The sequence below is a fragment of the Cimex lectularius genome, unplaced genomic scaffold, assembly GCF_000648675.2.
Source record: "Cimex lectularius strain Harlan isolate CLEC.00 unplaced genomic scaffold, Clec_2.1 scaffold49, whole genome shotgun sequence".
NCBI lineage: Eukaryota > Metazoa > Arthropoda > Insecta > Hemiptera > Cimicidae > Cimex > Cimex lectularius.
In genome coordinates this window covers 1,512,943-1,534,650 of record NW_019392644.1, presented here as the reverse complement: position 1 = coordinate 1,534,650, position 21,708 = coordinate 1,512,943, and the positions used below count along the sequence as shown (strand labels likewise).

General features: G+C 34.1%; 1 protein-coding gene across 4 annotated transcripts in view; it reads right to left on the bottom strand.

Moving 5' to 3' along the window:
- Positions 1 to 21,708, bottom strand: part of LOC106666035 (BAI1-associated protein 3) — a 151,368-nt gene that overhangs the window by 76,232 nt on the left and 53,428 nt on the right. For all 4 annotated transcript variants that reach the window (XM_014392909.2, XM_024230388.1, XM_024230391.1 and 1 more), the window contains exon 2: positions 6,628 to 6,967. In XM_014392909.2, the coding sequence (XP_014248395.2) occupies positions 6,628 to 6,962 (335 nt within the window). In that variant the 5' untranslated portion in view covers positions 6,963 to 6,967. The remainder of the gene's footprint in view (positions 1 to 6,627; positions 6,968 to 21,708) is intronic.

The following is a 21,708-nucleotide window of genomic DNA, read 5'->3' as shown; positions in this document are numbered from 1 at the left end:
AATGTTATGGCAAAAAGTTTGAAAAAACGAATTTCGTTTGTTTCCAACAATTTGCTTTTTCACTAAAGTACACACTAATTGCCTTTATAGTTTAGATTCTGTAATTGTTTGTCAAACTCGCATTATGAGAGCAAATCTTAATTCCTGAACATAAATAAATTTTACAAGAGTGCCAATTCGTTACATTCGGTATTCTGTTCAAAATGAACCAAAGAGCACAATTTTCCGATCAACAGCGAGTTGATGACTATCTTCTGGGGGGGGGGAGGTTAAAAAACACTGTCTAGACAATCATAACCCAGCAACCTCCATCTCCCCTGACTCTATCGCTCTGAGCACGGTGAAGAGTGGTTAAAAAGAGCAAATCTTTGTACCTGTACGAAATTGCAGCCAGTTGGAACATGAAATATGAATAATAAATACCAACCCAAATGATTTTTTTCCGCCAATTTAAAATCTGATTGCACCATAGTTTTTGCTTAAAAAAAGTCTTTTCAAATGATGTGCATAAAATGACACATCATATTAAAGGGCGTTTCATATTTTTTGGCATAACTTTAAAATCCGATTGCACTATTATTTTCAGCATAAAAAATACTGTAAAATGATGTTTCAGAATGTATACGGTCGTATTTGAAATTTTGAAGTTGAACTGGGCCTGAGACAACCTGAATAATTTTTCTCCAAAAAAGGTAAAAATTTGAAACTAGGCTAAAAAATATTTTTATATTTATTGATAGCGTCCTTGGTTAAAGAGAAATTAAGCCGGTCCATCTAAAAAGGCCTCAAGTTCAAAAAGCTTTGCTGATAATTAACAAAAAGGGGTTCAAGGGAATTAAATAAACTGTAACAACTGTGTCTACCGCAAAAGAATTACTTTTTACTGTTATTTTTCTGCAAAATTTGCCATGTAAAAATTTCTTATTCGAGAGAAATGTCAAGCGGAATGAGTGAAGGTTGTAAACGGCATCGGTTCGGTCCTGACGTTTTAATCCTGGCATCAAAATTCTCATGGTGATAAATTACACGTGGGCTTTAGACTGAATTCGTACGCAAACCGCTTGTGGATTATCTTCCACAAAAGTGGGACTTCAAATGCTTCGCGCGATCCTTCATCTTGAGAACTTCGTCGTCTCGAATGTACGGCTAAGATTATCCGATATATCTCCGCGATACAGTTTATTCCAAAAACAAAGAGAATTCTGAAGAAGAAGTATTTTAAGTGAGAAAGAAGATTAAAAAGAATATTTTTGATAATATACCCTATCAACCATGAACAAAAAATCTGTGAATTCTTAGTGAAAAAACAATCGTATATTTTTTATACATTGAGCTTTACACTAAACAGGACGAAATAGAATATCCAGTTCTTAAAAGTACTGGAAAAAGATGCAATGGAACCTTACACATCCTAAATATTTAGGAAAATAAAGTTTAAGTAAAGTTTTTAAATAAAAATTATATACATCGAGAAGTTATTATTTTATAATCGCGCTATAGCAACTGTACTTTATCTTTCACAAACATATCACAGTATCATGTAATATCAGAAGATCACAAGATCAGAACTTTCTCAACAGTTTCAAAGAAAACCGCCTACGGTTTTGAAACGGACTTTTTCCGGCTTTCTCTTTTAGACGAATTGTTTTACGAGGGCGGCTATCTTTCCTCTGCTGCGTTATCTCCTGAAACCGGGTCGAAGCCGGTCCTGACAACGGCCCAAGTCCCTACATAAAACTGTCCACCGGGAAACTTTCTCCCTCTACAATTTTATCCACCCCCTCGGCCCAGCCCGGGGCGAATTTGCTGTTTTTGAGTGTCTTCTTAAAACTTTTAACAAGTGGCAAACGATATCTGATATATTTGAACAAAACGAAAACATAAATCGGCCGAATCACTTCCAAAAATGGTTAGATTTTCTTTTGAACTATCACTACAATTAAAATATCTAATAATATCAAAATCGTTTTTCTCAGCCCCTGAGAAAATAATTCTTAGCCGCGAAGCCATAAAGCAATTTCGGTTCTAATTTCGTTCAACGTCTCCTTGTAAAGTACAATTACAAAACAAGGTCGGTCATTAATGAAAAGTTAGTGATACGGCTTCAGACCAAATTGGATCTGAGTCGTTTTTAGGTCTGGCTAATGGACATCTTTTTTAATTTGCTATTTATGGGCATTTCTAAGAGTAAAACGCTCTGAAAAGAAAATATCTTGATCATAAATCCGTCTTAGAAACAAGCAAACTGTTCTTAAAACACATCTCTCACCACTTTAAGGTCAATCAGACTAGTAAAGAAAAACCTATAAAACAAAAACAGTAAATAATTTAATTTATCATATTTAAGATTTTAGTCATCTTACCAGACCATCAATTTTGATTTCAAATCTGTCATTCCACTACTCATCAACATCACAGAGATACAGATTTCATTGGCTCATGTCTCGAGCAGAAATTGTTCGCACAGAGGCTTTCGACAAAGTATGGATGAGGAATTATTATACAAATTAAAATGATTTTTACCCCAGGCCTATTATCTTATTATACAATCATACCTTAAGGAGAGATTTTTCACTGTAAACCAGGGTCTGAGACTTCTGAGATGGAAGAAATGCTTGCAGGTGTGCCACAAGGGTGAATAATCGCTCCGCTGTTGTACTCAATTTTTACTTCTGATATGCCCACAAATGAAACTACACTTACCGCCATATTAACGAATAATCGCTGTTCTACAGTAGCTTCATTTATGTTAAAAAACCATGTATCAACTATTGAAAAATGTAGCAGTCTTTGGAAAATAAAGTTTAACCCCTCAAAGTCATAACAAATAACCTGTACACTCCGTCGTGCGTCCTAGCATATACTTATACAATGAACCTGTTCCTCAATCCGACAAAGTTAATTATTTAGGACTTACATTTGATAGAAGACTCACTAGAAAACATACCTCGACAAACAATTTAAAATGCTTTATTACCTACCCAACCGACAATCAAAATTACCATTAAAAGAAAAACTTTCGACATACATATACCCACTTAAACCTACTTAGATGTACAGTTGCCAAAGGTTATGGATCGGCCAAATATTCCAATAGTAAAAGATTTAAAATCCAAAATTTTGAGACTAATTGTTTCTGCCCCTTTTTACGTAAACAATAACACACTTCGCAGAGATCTTCATATGCCAATCGTTTTTTGATCATCAAAACATATTACTGACGTTTTCATAGTAAATAACAAAATCACAAATACGATTCCTCACAATTACCACGTAAACGTCTGAAAAGAATATGGATAAGAGACCTCTTAAATGATTAATATCATTTTATTAATCCAGAACGGCTGCCAATGGGTCACTTTTTCTATAACGCACGTAATGAATTGAAACACGTAAATTGAAATCCAATCTGCTGGTAGTATATAATACATGGTTGTAGATATAAAAAAAATGAAGTAAAAAACGTCTAGTTTTAGAGTTTATCGTTTTTTAAGATATTTGTCGTCTGGATACTTCAGAGCCAGTACAACGTTGAAATTTTAAGTAAGGCCGTATTCCGTTATATTGACTGTTTCAAGAGATTTTTACTGAACACGCCAGCGAAATCAGATTTTAAATTGTCAAAGAATATCCAAGTTATGTTACAGAATGTTAAAAAAAAATATTTTCATTTATTAATTATTTTTATTTATTTTGCTTTTATTTATATTGTTTTATTATTATTATTTTATTTTTTACAAAGGTTCGCAACAGCAGAAGTTATATGAGGCTTCGGTGTTTTTGAAAAAAAAAACAAACAAACAAAAAACAATTACTAATTATGTAATCCGCGGCCCTGCATTCGAACCCGGGACCTTTACTTCAGTAATGAGCGCGTGCCCCTAACCCGCTGAGATCACCGACACACCCATTATAACCTCAATAGAATAATAAATAATTTATTAACTAATAAGAATTACATTTTTCCACGGCCTTAAAGAATTTGAATAGGCTAAACCAGCAACGCTTTTCTGTATTGCGTATGTATTGGACACTAGCGCCGTGCAATTCAAGTTTTTTTTAACGAGGGTTATTACCCTCAGGTTTCCGGGGTTTTTGAAATTTTTTTTTAAGTATGTCGTGTTCGAATGCAGAGCCGCTGGATTCGAACACCGGAACTTAACCTTACAGTGAAGAGCTGTGTCAACGCCTTAACCGCTGCGTTTTCAGTTTTTTCATCCATCAAAATATATTACAGACGTTTTATTAGTAAATAGTAAATTAAAAAATCACATAACACACGAATACGATCCCCACAATTATCACCTATACGTTTGAAAAGAATAAAGATAAGAGACCTCTTAAACGACCAATATCATTTTATTAATCCAGGGTGGCTGCCAATAGGTAGTTTGTCTGTAACGCCCGTAATGCCACAAACATAAATGATCAAATCTGTTGATTGTATATAATACATCTACAGTTGTAGATACAAATAAATGAGGAAAAAACAGATTTTTGTTAAATAAACATTAATAATCAGTAAATATTGCAATTTCTTCAAAAATATGGTTTGTCCAATTTTTTCCTGTTTCAAAATAACCGTGTTTCAACGTTAGCCGTCCCTTTTTGTCGTATTTTTTCCTTCCTCCGAGCCCCGATACTTCCTCATTACAATACTACAACCGTAACTTGGCTAACTACAAGGTGAAGTTGTGCTTTGGGTTCTGATGTTTTGAAAAGCCGGGGTACAGGAGAGGCACACCCATTTCAACTATATCGATTTATGGCTGAACACGATATCCTTTTTGCAAAAGATTCTTTTGTTATTCTCTACACATTATTTATCTTGGCCGAGTTTATATGCATAAATATGTACTACAGTGAGTTGGACCGTATTCTATAGTCTAGTTTTCCGTTTCTTTTCAACATAATTGGAAAACATTTATCAAGACGGAGGTGGGCATTTGCAAAAATGACTTTTTCGTTGCTTATACATTTTCCAAATTCACTTTCTTTCTTTCTTTCTCACTATCACTGTGTCTCTCTCTTTCTCTTTTTCTCTTTCTCTCTCTTGTGTTCCCTCTCTTTATCTATTTATCTCTATCTTTATGTTCAATCATACTCTGTACAACATTAATAATATTTAAAAATATACCTAGACGGTAAAAAAAGTAAGTAATCTTTATTTGAACATACGAATGCATGTTAAATATAAAAAAGATCTAGGAGATTTAAATTTGCCAGTTTTTATAAGTAAAATATTCCATTCAATTCAATTCTCTATCTACAGATCTTCGTCGATCTATATTTCCTTCTATTCTATAATTACTTTTATATGATATATTTTTTTACTCTTCTTTTGATGGTTGTCTAGTTCCTGCTAATATACCAAAGAAATTGAATTTATACTATTTATGTGCAGTTTTTTTATATTTTTCTGTCTGTTTTAACTTATCTTTTTCTCCAATACATTGACGTCTGCCTCATTCTCTCTCTCTCATTTATTTTTTCTCTTACAGCACTTTCTTCTGATCTCTAATATTATGTTCTTTTGCCATAACTAGTCTTTCTCTTACTCTTCGTTTGCCTATTCTCTCTCTGTATGTCTGTCTTTCTCTCTCTATGTCTCTCTGTATCTCGTACTCTCTGGGTATATCTTTCACTCACTCACTCACTTTTTCTCTCCCTCTCTCCCTCTCTCTCTCTCTCTCTCTCTCTCTCTCTCTCTCTCTCTCTCTCTCTCTCTCGCTCACTATCTCTCTCTCTCTTTCTTTGTCTAACTCTTTCTTCTCCTCTTTCTCGTTCTCTTCATCTTTCTATCCATCTATTTAGTATTTATGCATTTCTCTCTCTCACTCTTTCTTTTTTTCCCTCTCTCTCTGACAATCTGTTTTTCTGTTTCTTTGTCTGTCTGTCTAAGTTGTTCTTCTTCTCTCTCTCTCTTTTGTACTCTCTCTTTGTCTATTCGTCTGTTTTTATATCTGTTTGTCTCTCTCAGTTTCTCCCCTCTTCCTATGTGTCTTTATCCCTGTTTGTCTGTCTGTCTGTTTCTCTTTTTCTTTCTCCCTCTCCTTCTTTCTGCCATTCTTTCTATCTATCTAACGATCATCTATCTACCAGCCTATCAATTCCTATTTTTCTCTGTACTATTTTCCATCATTTTGTATATTCATATTTATTTGTATATCTAACTCATTCTTCTCTTCTTTCTCGCCAACTTTTTACCCATTTATGTATCTATACATTTCTTTCTCTCTCTCTCTTTCTACCTTTCTCTTTCTTTCTCGCTATTTTTCATTTTTTGATATTGGTTATAGTAGAACTTTGAAAAAACTCAATTTTGATGATAGGATTCCAATCAAAACTTCTCACTGGTTTGATTTTTAGCATTTGTGGGACGCGTACACACAATCCGGAAGTAAATTAACAGTTCAACGGATACATAAAAATAATTACACGAACTAACTACTTTTCTATTGTCGAATATGTTTTTTCCCAACGATGGTAACCCTGAGTATAATAATTTAATTGTGTATGTATATTTATAATTTTTTATTTGATAATAAATGAAAAAAAGATAGGATTTGTTTAATTTTAGGTTTTTTGTGTACGACGGTTAAAGGATCAATCATTTTTATAGCATACCCAGAGGTCGCTTGGAGGTCGACTTCCGGCCATGAGAGCCTCCTTCTGCAGAAGACGAGCGGCTGCCTCGACCCGGGAGGTTCCTGGTTCCCTTTGAAAGATCGCCTTGTCGACGATTGGTCTATCGTCTTCCTCCGGACGGGGGCGGCCGCCGGATGGGGCGGTATGAGCCGGGGGAAGCCGGGAATGGAGGCGGAACGAGCTTCGTTCGCTCCAACCGGGGGCGGCGGCCCGCTTCCTCCCGACTCTTTCGAAATCGAATGGCGTTTCGGCGAAAGGCTCAGGTTCGCCACTCCGCTGCTCACCATCTGTTGGAGCGACGAGAAGAAACTCATCTCGCCTGCAACAGAACACATACACAATAAGATACATCAGCAAGTTACATATCATGGATGCGGTCATCAAAAAAGTAAGTTTTGTTACTTAGGCCAAGCTTTCAACCTTTATTGAGGTCTTCATCAGAGCTCTACAAGTAATTACAAGGTTTATAATTAAGAAATAATATGTAACACAATAATTCTCAGATAACAATGTATAACTTACTCCTTACAATATTAAAAGTAAAATATGATAGCGGTTAAAAACAACAGTATACAGAGTTTTTTTCAATTAATTAATATTTAAGAAATACTTCAGTTTAATTATTAAATCCATTCCAGTTTGTGGTCCGATTGACTAATTAACTTTTTTCCATTAATTAATATTTATGAAAGGTATTGGTTGAGATAAAAAAGTCAGTGTCACGAGCAGGATTCGAACCCACTTGAGCTATCGTGACTTCGATCCACTCGTGACACTGACTTTTTTATCTCAACCAATGCCTTTCATAAATATTAATTAATTGAAAAAAGTTAATTGGCCGATCGGATCATGAACTGTAATGGATTGAGTATACAGAGTGTTCGGCTACTCGTGTTACATACTTTTCCAGTAGATTTTACATTCAAAAAGGACCCAAAAAGTCCTAATTAACTATGATCCGAATCTTAACAGGTTCGGAGTTACTGCACTTTTCCTGATTTTTTAAGATTTCACGACCTTGCTTCAAATAAACAATGATAATTCCAAAACTAAAAGGTTTTGGACAAATCGGTTGATATCATTGAAAACTACGTTAATGTCCAATAAGATGTGATCAATTTTAAACTTGTAAATCTTCGTAAAAAAATCGTTTTGCTAGGGAGAACTCTGAAAAATATTTTTTTTTTAAGCTGAAAACATTACTATTGTAAACTACTATTTCGAAACCTCGAGGCCAGTAAATTTAAAGAAACTTACTGCATTTAATGTCCTTTTCATTGGTGCAATTGCTTTTTTAATTAATTTTTTCAAAGATAAAGAAATTAATGAAGGAAAAGAAAAAACTGGTTGAAAGATTGGTAAGGTGAAAAGATTAATAATACTAAAAAAATAAAAAAACCAGAAAATTTTGAATAAATTTATTGAACATTTTTTAATTTTGATTCGAAATGCTCTCCATCCACTGCAATGTATTTTCGACATACTGCCGGTCATATTAAACCCGCAAAACCTGTACATAAGCTGGATAGCAGCGCATTCTTTATTAGAAAAAGTAGCCATAGTGTTAACCCGATATCACATAGATTACTAAAAACGTTTTAAAAACGAATCTTAAATGTCTTTTATTCCGGAGAATAATAATACAATAAATCTTTAATCAAAGTTGCAGTCGTGTTGTTAAATAAGTAAACACTTCGATTTTGAAACAAAATTAAAAAAGTTTACTAAATTAATTTAAAATTTTTTTAAGTTTTTTTAAATTTTTCACTTTACCAATTCATCAGCCACGGTTTTTTCCTTACCTTCATCAATTTCTTCATCTTTGAAAAAAGTAATTTAAAAAATTACACCAGTAAAAAAGATATCAAATGGAGTACGTTTTCTGAAATTTACTGGTTTCTAGGTTTGGAAATATTAGTTTACAATCAGTACAGTAAGTTTTTCAACATTGAAATTTTTTTCTAAGTTCTCACTACTAAAACACCTATTTCACGAATGTTTAAGTTTAGTATTAATCCCATCTTATTGGAAATTTACCGTAGTTTTCAATGGTATCAACGGATTTGTCTAAAACCTTTTAGTTTTGGAGTTATCATTTTTTTTTAAAAAAGGTCGTGAAATCTTAAAAAATCAGGAAAAGTGAAAATAACTCCGAAACTGCTGAGATTCGGACCATAGTTTATTACAAGTTTTTGTAGAATCTACGGGCAAAATTTGTAACACGAGTAGCCGAACACCCTATATATATTTTTTTTATATATTTATCTTTCGAATTTTTTCAGAAAATTATTTTATTTATTAACTTTTCACGCCATTTTTTCTTCTTATTTTTTTCTAGGGCAGTGGCCGTAGCAAATAGTAAACTATCCTATTTATCAACGTGTCAGAAGCTCAATCATAAAGGCTTAAATTAGAGATTCAATCCTTAAAATGCTTCTTGAATTACAATGATGTCAGTGATATAATATATTCAATGACATAATGATGTGGATCGCATGGTAATGCGATTTTGGCCATTAAACTCAGTTTCATCATGAATATTTTAATTAGGTGGATAAACATTCTCAGCTCTTTCAGATCAAATATTCATCGGTGTCGTTTTTCCATCGATGCCTTTTTACCGAAAACGTTTATTTCTCCGGCCTCGAACCTGGATTCCGTCTGGCTGATGGAATATTTTCGTCTTTATTGAAATTACACTATTTTCGTTTTAGACCTCTATGCCTCTATAAATAAAAAGGAACATGCTGATACACAAGAAAAAAAGTTAGAAAGACGTAGAGCTAGGTAGATAGATTTTAATTTTTTTTTATAGCCGTTAAATATCAATAATCATTTTTCCCCACTCGCAAACTGACACTATGGATAGTTATTTAGAGATCGTGAGATGCGGTCTGGTGTGACCTAGATTTAGAAAAACATTATCTTTATTTTTATTCATATCCATATCTTAAAAGTAAGTAGTTCTTTCACACGAAAGGATCAACCTAGTTCGCAATATATTTTGATTTTTGATAAAAAGCCGTTTTTGGGAATGTGGATAAAACCATTTACAAGTTTTATGGAAAGACCAAAACTCTCCAGGGATCTGTTATCGCACCCAGAAAGCCTTTGGCCATCACCAACCATGAGACACCCGAAAGCTCAACCTAGATCACAATATATTTCCGGCATTTTGGTACAAAACCATTTTTGGGAGTGTGGATAAAACATTTCAAAGCTTTATGGAAACGTCAAAACTCTCTAGGGATCTGTTATTGCACCCAGGGAGCCATTGGCTATCAGCAACCAGGAAACACCTAAAAGCTCAACCTATTTCGCAATATATTTCTGACATTTTTGATACAAATCCCGTTTTGGGAGTTCGAACAAAACCATGTACAAGGTTTATGGAAAGGTCCAAACTCTCCAGTAATCTGCTTACGCGATCAGAGGGCCTTTAACCACCACCAACCAGGAGACACCTAAAAGCTCTACCTATTTCGCAAAATATTTCTGACATTTTTGATACAAATCCCGTTTTGGGAGTTCGAATAAAACCATTTACAAGGTTTATAGAAAGGTCCAAACTCTCCAGTAATCTGCTTACGCGATCAGAGGGCCTTTGACCACCACCAACCACATAGAGACACACATAGGCTCAACCTAATTTACAATATATTGTTGATATTATTGATACAAAACCCTTTTTAGGATTGTGGACAAAAACGATTTTTAAGATTTTTTTAGAAAAATTCCAACTCTCCTGATATCAGTTCAAGATTGAACGGACCAACGAGGTACTTGATATGCTTTCCAAACAAGATTATTCGCTTAGGGCCAATCGTCATGCTGATATATGTGTTTTACAAATAGGACACTTTTCGGGAGAGCGTATGGTTTATAATGCGCAACTATGAAGAGTATATGCCGTGAGGATTTCGCAATCGCCCGCAGTATAAAAAGCTTCGTTTTTTCCAACTTCCAGCAAGCCAGAGCTTTTGATTAAGAATGGAAAAAGAAGAGCCATCTACTAGAAGAAGCCGCAAAAGTTGAACAGAACGCAGCCAATACTGGCATTCAGTATGAAGGATTAAGAAGGTTCAAGGATTCTAGAGTACATTTAAGATTCACTGGATGGAAAAGCACTGACAAAGCTCGGGCAGTGGGGTTTGACGCGGAACTTTTCAAAGCGGGATCGGATCACTTTATTGACAAACTGTTTAGGTCCTTATGGACAGTGAAGTTCAAGGTAGTTTAGGAATTTGGACAATTCGACTGAGAAATATTAATAGGGAGGATTGGATGCCCTGGGCATGGCTTGGCGGATATATATATATATATATATATATATATATATATAGAGAGAGAGAGAGAGAGAGAGAAAGAGAGAGAAAGAGAGAGAAAGAGAGAAAGAGAGAGAGAGAGTGTGGGAGAGAGAGAGAGAGAGAGAAAGACGAACCAGAAAAAAGTAGCATGGAAAACGGAGAATAGAGTATCTGAGAAAGAGTTCGAGCACGTGTGAGAGTATAAGAGAGAGGAAAAAGAAAAAGAAGAAAATAACTTTTCGTGTGACACGATACTTGCACAGACCAGCGGGTCGTTAAGAAAAAAAGTTTATGTTTCTGGAGAGCATGACCCCGCATAATTAAAAACAAGTAATGCGTATAATTTAAAAACACCAATAATGAAATGGCGTCGACTACTCTAGAAGTCTAAATAAACACGTTTAATCTGGTTTGTTCGAATGTGGATAAAGGAATATCCATTCTTCTCAAAAATTAGAACAAATGAAGAAAAAAAATTATATGGAGTGGTATTTACTCAGGAGAAGAACTAATTCAAAACTCAGAGGTTCGTGATACACTGCTAATGTGATTTTTTACGTGTTCGTGGAAAAACGTCATTGATAGCCTACTGCCACAACACCTGTGAAATGGGAAAGAAAAGTTAAATTCCCATGATGAGGTAAAAAAGTGGTTATCGACAGCAGGAGCATGCCGCATCCCAAAAGGTCAAAATAAGAAAAAAAGAATCACTTCCCTCTTTACTTCTTGCGTAAAAGTGAAAAATTTGCTAAACAAGACCGTTCAAAATTTATGCTTTCTTGAAAAACGGGGAAGAGAGTAATCGCTTTTTTCCATAAGCACGTAAAAACCACGTTTTTTGCTGAAAAATCGCGAATAATTCGACAACTGTTGAGCAATCGGGCAAAGTGGAGGGTCATTAATTCAAAGCTTATTAAAATTTCCTATCGATTGCTTTAGGGCTCCGCTCCAAGGACCAATTTCCATCTCGCTCCACAGCTCAATTTCAAGTTTTCGTAAAAAGTGCAAAAATTAACTTGTTTCCGAATTTTTTGATTTAGTGATGAATGATGGAAGCTAAGAAAACATTTAACAAGTCATCTTGTTCAGCGTAAAGTTTTCTAAAAAATGAGACCTAATGCAGATGTGCGAATAAAAAGACTGAGAAAATATGCATTTTCAAATTTGGACATTTTTTCGTGTAAAAATCAGGTTATTTTTGATGGGCGCGTAGAAAATTGAGCGAGTAAATCAGTGAGATTTGTCGCACTATTGATGTGTGCTAACCGACACGCCTACAACCATCAGCATCACACCCCCACAAGCTTTATTTTATTTCAATTAACATACCAATCTCTAGTCATTGTTTAAAAAATTGCATACTTTAATTTTTACAAGATTTTCATAGGTCCTCTCATTCTGTAAAGGAAATTGGGATCAAAACTAAAAAAAAAATCTGGTCTATCAGACGCGTTTAGACATTTTATCGTTTAACGTTGTAGTTCTGAGAGTTTTCTCGTGTGTATGTACTTTTTTGACATATTAAACCACAGCAATTTCAGCAATATTTTTAAATAAACTGTCTACAGAGTCCATATTGCTGATTATTTATATAGCAATTTAGGATTATTTAGAGATCGTGAGATGCGTCCTGGTGTGGACTAGGTTCAGAAAAATATTTTCTTTATGACTTTCTTTCTTTCAATCTTTATTGAGACCAACTTAAGGCCTGGAATATATAAGCATTGTTTAAATTATATAAATACATATAAGATATGATTATGAATTTTTACAATGATGTACACAATATTGAAATTTTAGCTTTAATCAAAGTATTTGTACTCACTTAAAATGCGTGTTTTCTGTGTAGTTGTGTCATTGTTATGTGTCGGTTGAGAGATTAGTGAGTTATTAATGTTTTTGTTTATATATTTTTGATTTTGAAGGAGTGGGGAATTAATTTTTGTATGAAGAGTCGGCTACTTTGAGGTGGAAATAACCGCAGGATTATTATAGATGAAAGGCGAGATAAATTGTTGGGGATATAGACTAAGTAGAAAAGTTCTATGTGTGGTATGTTGTATTATATGTTTTGTGTGTTACATGTATGTTATTGATATTACATTTGATTCAAGATATTATTATAATTAGCTTTTGTTTTTGAAATTGTCATATGATTGGATATTATTTAAACATTGCACAACGTATTACGTGAGTTGTTAAAAACTTGTTGAATAGGCTAAACCTGCAATGCCGGCCGACATTGCGGAAGTGTTGTTCGCCAGCGCCGTTCATTTCGTTTATACATTTCTCAATATTAAAATATTATTTTGTTAACAAAAAATTTTATTGTTTAAGAAAAGTAATCATTTCGATTTGGTAAATAAAACTGTCACAGCGGATGGAATAATATTTAAACAAGTAATAATATGTAGTATTTAGTGACCTTTACTTAATGATTATTTAAGATGATTAGATCGAGAGATGCAGTCTAGGTGATGTAGGTTTACAAAAACATTTTCTTTATTGGGCCAACGTTTCTATCTTTATTGAGACCAACTTAAGGCCTGGAATATATAAACATTGTTTAAATTATATAAATACATATAAGATATGATTATGAATGTTTACAATGATGTATACAATATAGAAATTTTAGATTTAATCAATGTATTTGTACTCACTCAAAGTGTGTGTTTTCTGAGTAGATATGTCTCTGTTGTGTGTCTTGATGGGACTGTTAGTAAGATATTAATGTTTATTTTTCAGATTGTTTGATTTTAAAGGAGTGAGGAAGGAAGTAGGGATAGAAATTCGTTTTTATAGGAGGTGCCAGCTTCTTTGAGGTGAAAGGGACCGACGATGAAAAAAAGGCGTAATGATTTGTCGTTCGGGTCTGCTTAGACATTCTGGATTATTATAGACGTGATTATTAATGAAAGAAAAGTAAATTGTTAAAGATTTAGACTGTGTACATTGGTTTGATATGTGGAATGATGTAATGATTATTGTATATTTTGTATTGTATGTTTATTATTGATATTGAATTTGAATTATGATACTAGCGCAGCTGCGGCTGAGTTTACAGGTGTCTGTTCTGTAATTGATGCTGTGTTTATCTCTGGTGATGTAAACCATTTCCAAAATGTTATGTTTATGTTTGTTTCGTTCTGTGTTTAATTGTTTTGGATTCTTTAAATCGAAATTGTATTGCTGTTCAAAAAGGTGATTAGTCAGTGTTGTAGGATTTTGCTTGAGTTTTCTGCAATCATCGATATCCAGATAGTGGGATGAAATTCCAATGTAAGTTGCGGGACAATTTATACAATTGATTTTGTAAATAACAGTAGACTTATTTATATACAAGTGTGGGACTTTTAATTTTGGAAAAAATGATGTGAATATTTTTATAGTTTTTGAAGGCTATTTTAAAGTTATCAGAAGAGAGAAATGTGTTTAATTCGTGTCATAGGCAATTGAAATTTTAGGTTTTATAAAGTATTTGTACTAACACAAAGTGTGTGTTTTCTGTTTAGATATGGCACTGTTGTCAGTCGTATTGAGAGTGTTAGTGAAATATTAATTTTTTATGTATGTATTATAAACATGTATAAAAAATTCTCACTAATACTCTCAAACAACACACAGTAATGACACATCTAGACAGAAAACACGCATTTTTAGTGAGTACAAATATTTTGATTAAAGCTAAAATTTCTATATTGTGTACATCATAGGACAAATTCGTAATCATATCTTGTATGTATTTTTATAATTTGTACAATGTTTATAAATCCCAGGCCTTAAGATGATCTCAATAAAGATTGAAACGTTGGCACGATAAAGAAAATGTTTTATTCTAAATAATCATAAATCTCTATTTACATAATAAACAATATAGACACTGCAGTCAGTTTACTTAAATATATTGCTGAAATATCCGAGGTTTAATATGTCAAAAAGTACATACACACGAGAAAACTCACAGAAATACAATGTTAAACTGACAGACTTTTTCCGACAGACCAGAATTTTTATTTATTTTGTTTTTGTTTTTAGCTTTGATACCAATTTTCTTTACAGAAAGAGACCACCTACGAAAATTATTAAAAAATTAAAATATGCAATTTTTTAATGAATGACTAGAGATTGGTGTGTTAATTAAAATAAAGTAAAGCTTGTGGGGTGTGATACTGGTGGCTGTCAGCGTGTCGGTTAGCACACATCAATTTGAATCCGACAAAATTCACTGATTTACCTGCGAAATCATCTACACTGACCATGTATAAATTTATATTCATATGTTATATGTATTTGTATAATTTAATGTATAATTAATAAATCCCAGGCCTTGAAGTTGATTTCAATGTTGATCGAAACTTTGGCACGATAAAGAAAATGTTTTTGTTAAACCTACATCTCATGATCTCTAAATAATCATTAATTAACGGTCACTAAATACAATATATCATGATTTATGTTTAATATTAAAATGTTCTCTTGTAATTTATTAATATTTATTATGATAAAGGCAATCTGTTGTTTCTATTTGTTAGCAAATTTTCCAGGTTTTTCATGCCTTTTTGGGACGAGAGTTGGCAATAGTGGAGTGTGACGGAACGAGTAACTCGGAGCCGCTAGGGCAATCATGGTGATAATCGCCGGACATCAGCCCTCAACCGCAACATGGCCGACGGAAACACAGGACGATGGAGCCCTCGTTCCAAAGGCTCGGCAGCCCTTTCCCGGGGGAATAATTTCCGGCCGAGGAGGCAGAACAAATCCTAATCGGCTCCGGCTCAGAGATATCCTTCTCTATAAACGTCAAGCCACGGTCTAAAAGGGACAGTTCTGCCTGCCCTAGGAGAGAAAAAAAGCTCCCACTCTTTTATCCTTTAAACCTTCATATAACAGCGACTCTTTTCGTCTAATTTATCTCTTAAGGATAATCGTCTGGGCCACAGGCCAAATCAAAATTACCCAGGGGGACACGCCCTTGTACAAAAGTACAAACGAATTATTTAACAAGTCCAAATTGTTAGTTTTAATTAAATTTAGAAGGTAGCGACTCCCATTTAGGGCGGAACACTTCACGTTTCCCCCTCAATCCGACTTCTAGAGCCTCCCTCCTACCCCCGAACTTCTCTTAATAACTTCTTCCTTTCACAAGTTGGCATTAAGTCCACTTCTCTTTATTGTGTCTCGTACATACTGACGTTATAACTTTCCTCATTTTGTAGAAACGGAAGCAATGTTCTATGCGTTAAACCGACTCATGGGGTTAATTATTACACCTTTTAAAACAATTAACGCGAGGGCCACAGCTGTGTCCACATTATTCATTTTAAACAATAATACAAGCGTTTAATGGAAAATACATTATGGACTGATTACAAGATCTCAGAAACGCTCTTTACAACATTCTGTAAAGTTCTTAGAACCGCTACAGAGCAGAAGAAGAATTCAGGAGGACATCAGACACAATGATAATATACAGATGGTTCCAAAACACACGAAGGAACCGGAACCGGCTTTTTTTACAAGCCTAAAATACGAATGACAATTAATATAATAATTAATTATTAATAACATATTTTTTTAAGAAGCATCCGGACAGCTTGTTCATTTCATCTCCTAGCGCATGCAAAATATTATAGCACGCATTCACACAAATAAATACATTCACACCTGTATACATTGCATCAGTCTATTTGGTAGATGGAGTACTCAATATTCCTCCATCGATCTGCATACAATAACAAACTAATCCAATTGGGGTCGATGCGGTACTTTTATAAATATTCCGCCATCGACCCAAGTCACGTACACAAATCGACGGGCGATGGGGATGCTCATCAGCCCCTCCCCATTCACTCTAATAAATACAGTCACTCATGTAGAGAGATGGAGATGTAGATGTAGTCGGGGTGTAATATACTGCGCTATTTAAGAGCTATTGTATCCCCGTTCTATGCCTAAAGCACACCGGAGAGTCCTATTTTATCAAGAAACTTGATTAATAAGCCTAGTTTCAACGGTTGAATCTCTTCTATGGGCACATTGTACATCCCAAAACAGTTCCTCCTGCGGCAGTTTCCTGTTAAGAATCCTATTAGGATAGGATTCTCCTCCAGGAGCTGTAATTTCATTTCTTCCGAAATTTGTTAGGAGGTTCTTGAATTGTTTATCTCCAATGAGTGGGTTCCTTGTTCCTTCATTTTCTTTTGATCCTTCTGTCGAGGTACACATTGAAAGGGTTCCTATGCCACAGAAGGACCCGATCCATCACCTATTTTTGATAAAGCCCACTTTTAAAGATGCACGGACTTTTCACTTACGATCCGATACTGTCAGATGCAAAAAAATTCATATTTGAAAAATCCATATTAAAAACCCATTAAAATATATTACACCAATCTTCTTTAAATGTCCATTTAATTTGCAGTGTCCTGTTAGTATTCGCAGTTTTTTCCTGCTTGCTTTGATATACCCTATTACTTCTTTCCTTCCTAAATTTGTTAGGCGGTTTTTGGATTGTTTGTGTCCAATAAATGAGTTCCATTGTTCCACCATTTTCTTTTAATCCTTCTGTTCCTATGCCACTGAAGGGTTTGGGTCCTTTCAGCGTTATAACAGCTATTTTACTTGCAAGGGTGTCCTTTTTCTCGTTACCTTCTTCTCCCACATGTCCTGGGACCCAGCAGAGGCTGCCTTTGGTCTGTATACCTAATAGTAGTTAGTTAGGTTTTGTAGTTCAACAAAATCTTTAAACTAATGATTTTTGAGCTTAGCCTTTGATAGCTAGTATGCTCAATTGTTGGACTAGTAAGACCACTTTAACCATTTAAACACAAAAATATATAATAATTATTTTCTTGAATCCAATTAACTATATTGTTTGGTAAAGACGGTTTTATGAGGTTAAAACCTGTTGTCTTTAGGGAGGCCGAGTTTATTTCGACAAATTAACCCCAACGGGATGTAATTTAGTGAAGTTGTCGTCAAATTACCTAATACCTAATTGTTACCTAATAGTAGTTAGTTAGGTTTTGTAGTTCAACACCAACCTTCCAAAATTTGTTAGGAGGTTCTTGAATTGTTTATGTCCAATGAGTGAGTTCCTTCATTTTCTTTTTATCCTTCTGTCGAGGTACATATTGAAATGGTTCCTATGCCACAGAAGGACGTTGTCCTGTCATCCTGTCCTAGCAGCTCCTTTCCTTGCAAAGGTGTCCGCTTTCTCGTTGCCTTATACTCCCATATTTTCTGGGCAGCAGAGGCTGACTTCGTTGTGCGTACCATGTTTAATTTGGTTTTGCAGTTCAGCACCATCTTTGAACTAATGGTATTTGAGCTTAGTGCTTTGATGGCTGCTTGGCTATCTGACATAACAGCTATGTCCGTAACGATGAAAATAGATTATTGACCTGCTGGATACAAGATCCTCTAAAAGAACAGCTATGTCCTTGTTTTTGTACCCTTTATTCATGTTGAGTTGAGTACATCTCTCGTTTGCATGAATCTCAGCTTGGAAGATACTGGTGTATTTTTCCGAAATATTTGGTTCCAGGACGGAATATTCTTGCCCCTGTGTCTTCTTGTGTTCTAGTTCTACAGTCACTCATACAAATCACATATGACGGCTATATACAATAAATCCCCAATTACCCTAACAAGCGAAACAGGGGACCCTGAATCTTGCTACCGTGTCCCAGAACCATTGTTAAATCTGGCAGCATGCCTACACGCTCTCTGTGTGGTGCCAAGGCATAACACGCTTCTATTACGTGGGCACATCGAGCAACCTTTCTCTGCATAAGGGGCAAACATAATTATTAATAGAGACACACACAGCATCAAAGCAAATAAATTAATAAATTTTATTTTTATATTTCCATTTTCTTTGTTATCTTCTATAATAATTAACTTCCTTTTCAATATTAATAACTGTGCCCATTGAATAAACCCCGAATCACAAATCCAATCCAGAAAATCCCCATTCTCGACTTCCTTTGAGTTAAATAAAACCGCGTATGATCAAAGAAAATTTCCCAGGTTTACCGCGTTCCCTGTCACAATCGTATAAAAACAGCGGGATAGAAATTCACAATTTCACAGGAAACAAATATGAAACCACATGAACAACACCACGCTTTATGTGAGTATGAATATCTGTATTGTATAATTACTATTTTCCAGTCAACGTATGTTTTATAATTCACCCAGGCTTCGAATATGACCAGAATAAAGTTCGAAACATTGGCAAAAAAGGGAAAATGTGCTTTTCTAAAAATACTTCATTCCTTCATCGCTCCTCACTAGTTCAACGAAGTATTTAATTTGTTTGTCTTTAAATTTATTATTTCTTATAATTTTATTTATTTTTGCTATTTTATAACGGAATCGTCCGAAAGGGATTTTCACTTTAGGCCGGAACACACCTGCAATGCGGAGTTTTTCACCGCAACATTGTTTTTAAAAATGTTTTAATTGTGTGTTCAATTACGCGTTTCTCTGGGATGTTGTTAATCCGATGGCGGTTTTTCTTTTTATTCCAGGCGGATTTAATTGGAGAAAGATTCTAGCCGGAACGAGATAATCCGCACTGTGTTCATGATCTATTTTTGATGAAGCCCACTTTTAAAGATGCACGGACTTTTCACTTACGATCCGATATTGTCAGATGAAAAAAAAATTCATATTTGAAAAATCCATATTAAAAACCCATTAAAATCGTATTTGTTTAATTAAAAACCAACATTACTCTTGTTCTAATTTCTATTTACCTGTAAGATAATTTGGTTAATTGTTAATTCTTGCTTTTCTTTGAAACCTTAACCTTCATTTTTCGATAACGCTTTCCATTTAATGAGGCCTGGAAAACAATTGGACTTTATCTTATTCGATCTTAATCCAAGTTTAAGCCCATTGTTTAAGAATCGTACAAAACAGAGCTTAGAAAACCCCGAGAGACTTGACATTCTCTAACAGAATTGAAGTAACGACAAAGAATACATATAATATATTTAGAGAAGAAAAAGAAAAGAAATTAAAGAATATATTTAGATTTTTTGGTATATTCAAATTTTTGTCTCGTTTTTAAAATTATGGTCTTTCTGTTCTATGCCTTTTAATTTTCCAATGCGGTTATACTGACTTATTTTTTCAGGCCTATTCAACTGTTTTTTCCAGGCTGTCTTTGCTTCAGCTTTTGCTAGCAAATCAGCCTGTTGATTTCCTTCAATTCCCCAGCTTGGAATTAAAGCTGGAGCCTTAAGTGGTGCTTCGTTTTCGAAAAAAATGCATCTGTTCATTTTTAATTCTTTTTAAACTATTTCTTGTACACTGATACTACATTGATATCAGTTGGGAAAAATGATGTTTTGTGGGCCCAGAGGTTTCTCTAGGTACCAAATTTTGGTTTTTTAATACTGACATAATAATGTCCTTCTATTAGTTAAATCCTCCCTAATATTATCTCGTTAATATTTTTATTTGAATGTTTCTGCCAATGTTGTCTTTTAGCAACTTTTTTTGTAGCAAACTCACTTATTTTTAATTTTTTTTTTAAAAATTGTGTTTTATGAAAGAATCTTTATATGATTTTATGAAGACTTTGGGCAGTTTCATTTCGTTTTGCCCTAAGACTTGTTTGCACTTTTGTATGCCATGTATGTTTGTATGCAGCAAACCCAATGCCACGCTCATTACTCAAAGAGGGAAAGTATGCTTTGCTCATGTAATGTTAAGATTTGCCAATCTTTTTAAATTTTTTCATATGTTCTGTTTTTGCTTTTCTAAAAGTTCTGGGCACGTTATTAGGGATCACCCATGGAATTCATTAATCAATCAGGCACGATTTATTAATCCACATTTGTTATGGCCTGTGATTTTTGTATTGTTCTGGGTATTTTTTTTCCAGATAAGGTTTTTGATCAGGGATCTTTAAGGTTTTGTGACCTACATTACATAAAATGTCTTTGTGTTTATTTGACAAAGTGATATTAGAGGGAGAAAAAGAGGGAGAGAGAGAGAGTGGTGATTCAATATATTATTTTCATTCATATTTCAAAATTTATATAAAATGTTAAAATAAATCAACAAGAACAAGAAACTTTTTCTAAACCTTTATTATCTAGTACTACCAGATATGAGTAATCAAAATTGGTGATCACACATATGTAACCTTCCTTGTAAGTGGCATCTTTTGCCAAGAAAGTTTATTAAATCTGAAATAATATTCAGTTCAAATGATTTATGGGAGAGTGATGACTGCACTTTCAATAGTTTAAAAAATACTACCATAAAAAGACTTCCTTTAGAAAGAAGACTTAAATCCTCACAATACAATTACCCTTCTCCACAGACTTATAAAAACATAATTTATTTGATCATAATACACTGTATAAAAAAAAGATCACTTTGCCAAACTTTCTATATTTAATCGAGTCGCAGAAAAACCCCGATTTGATGAAACTTTGTTCAGTGTGTGATTGATACGTCCGGTCAATTGAAATTGCTTTTAATACCGTTTGTAAATACAGTAAATAAAATCGAAATTATATGGAAATATAAGCTTCTACTTTCTCTTCCGCGTACATTTTTTTTATCTACCTAGTAGTTACTTCTTTTATATGCCAGCTGTTTCTGATACAGTTTATACTTTTCTGTTTGATTTACCCTTGTAAATGACTTGATGTATTACGATAAAATGCATACATAAGTTCGACTTTCCGATTTTGGTTAAACATAAAGACAAAATAATGTATATTTT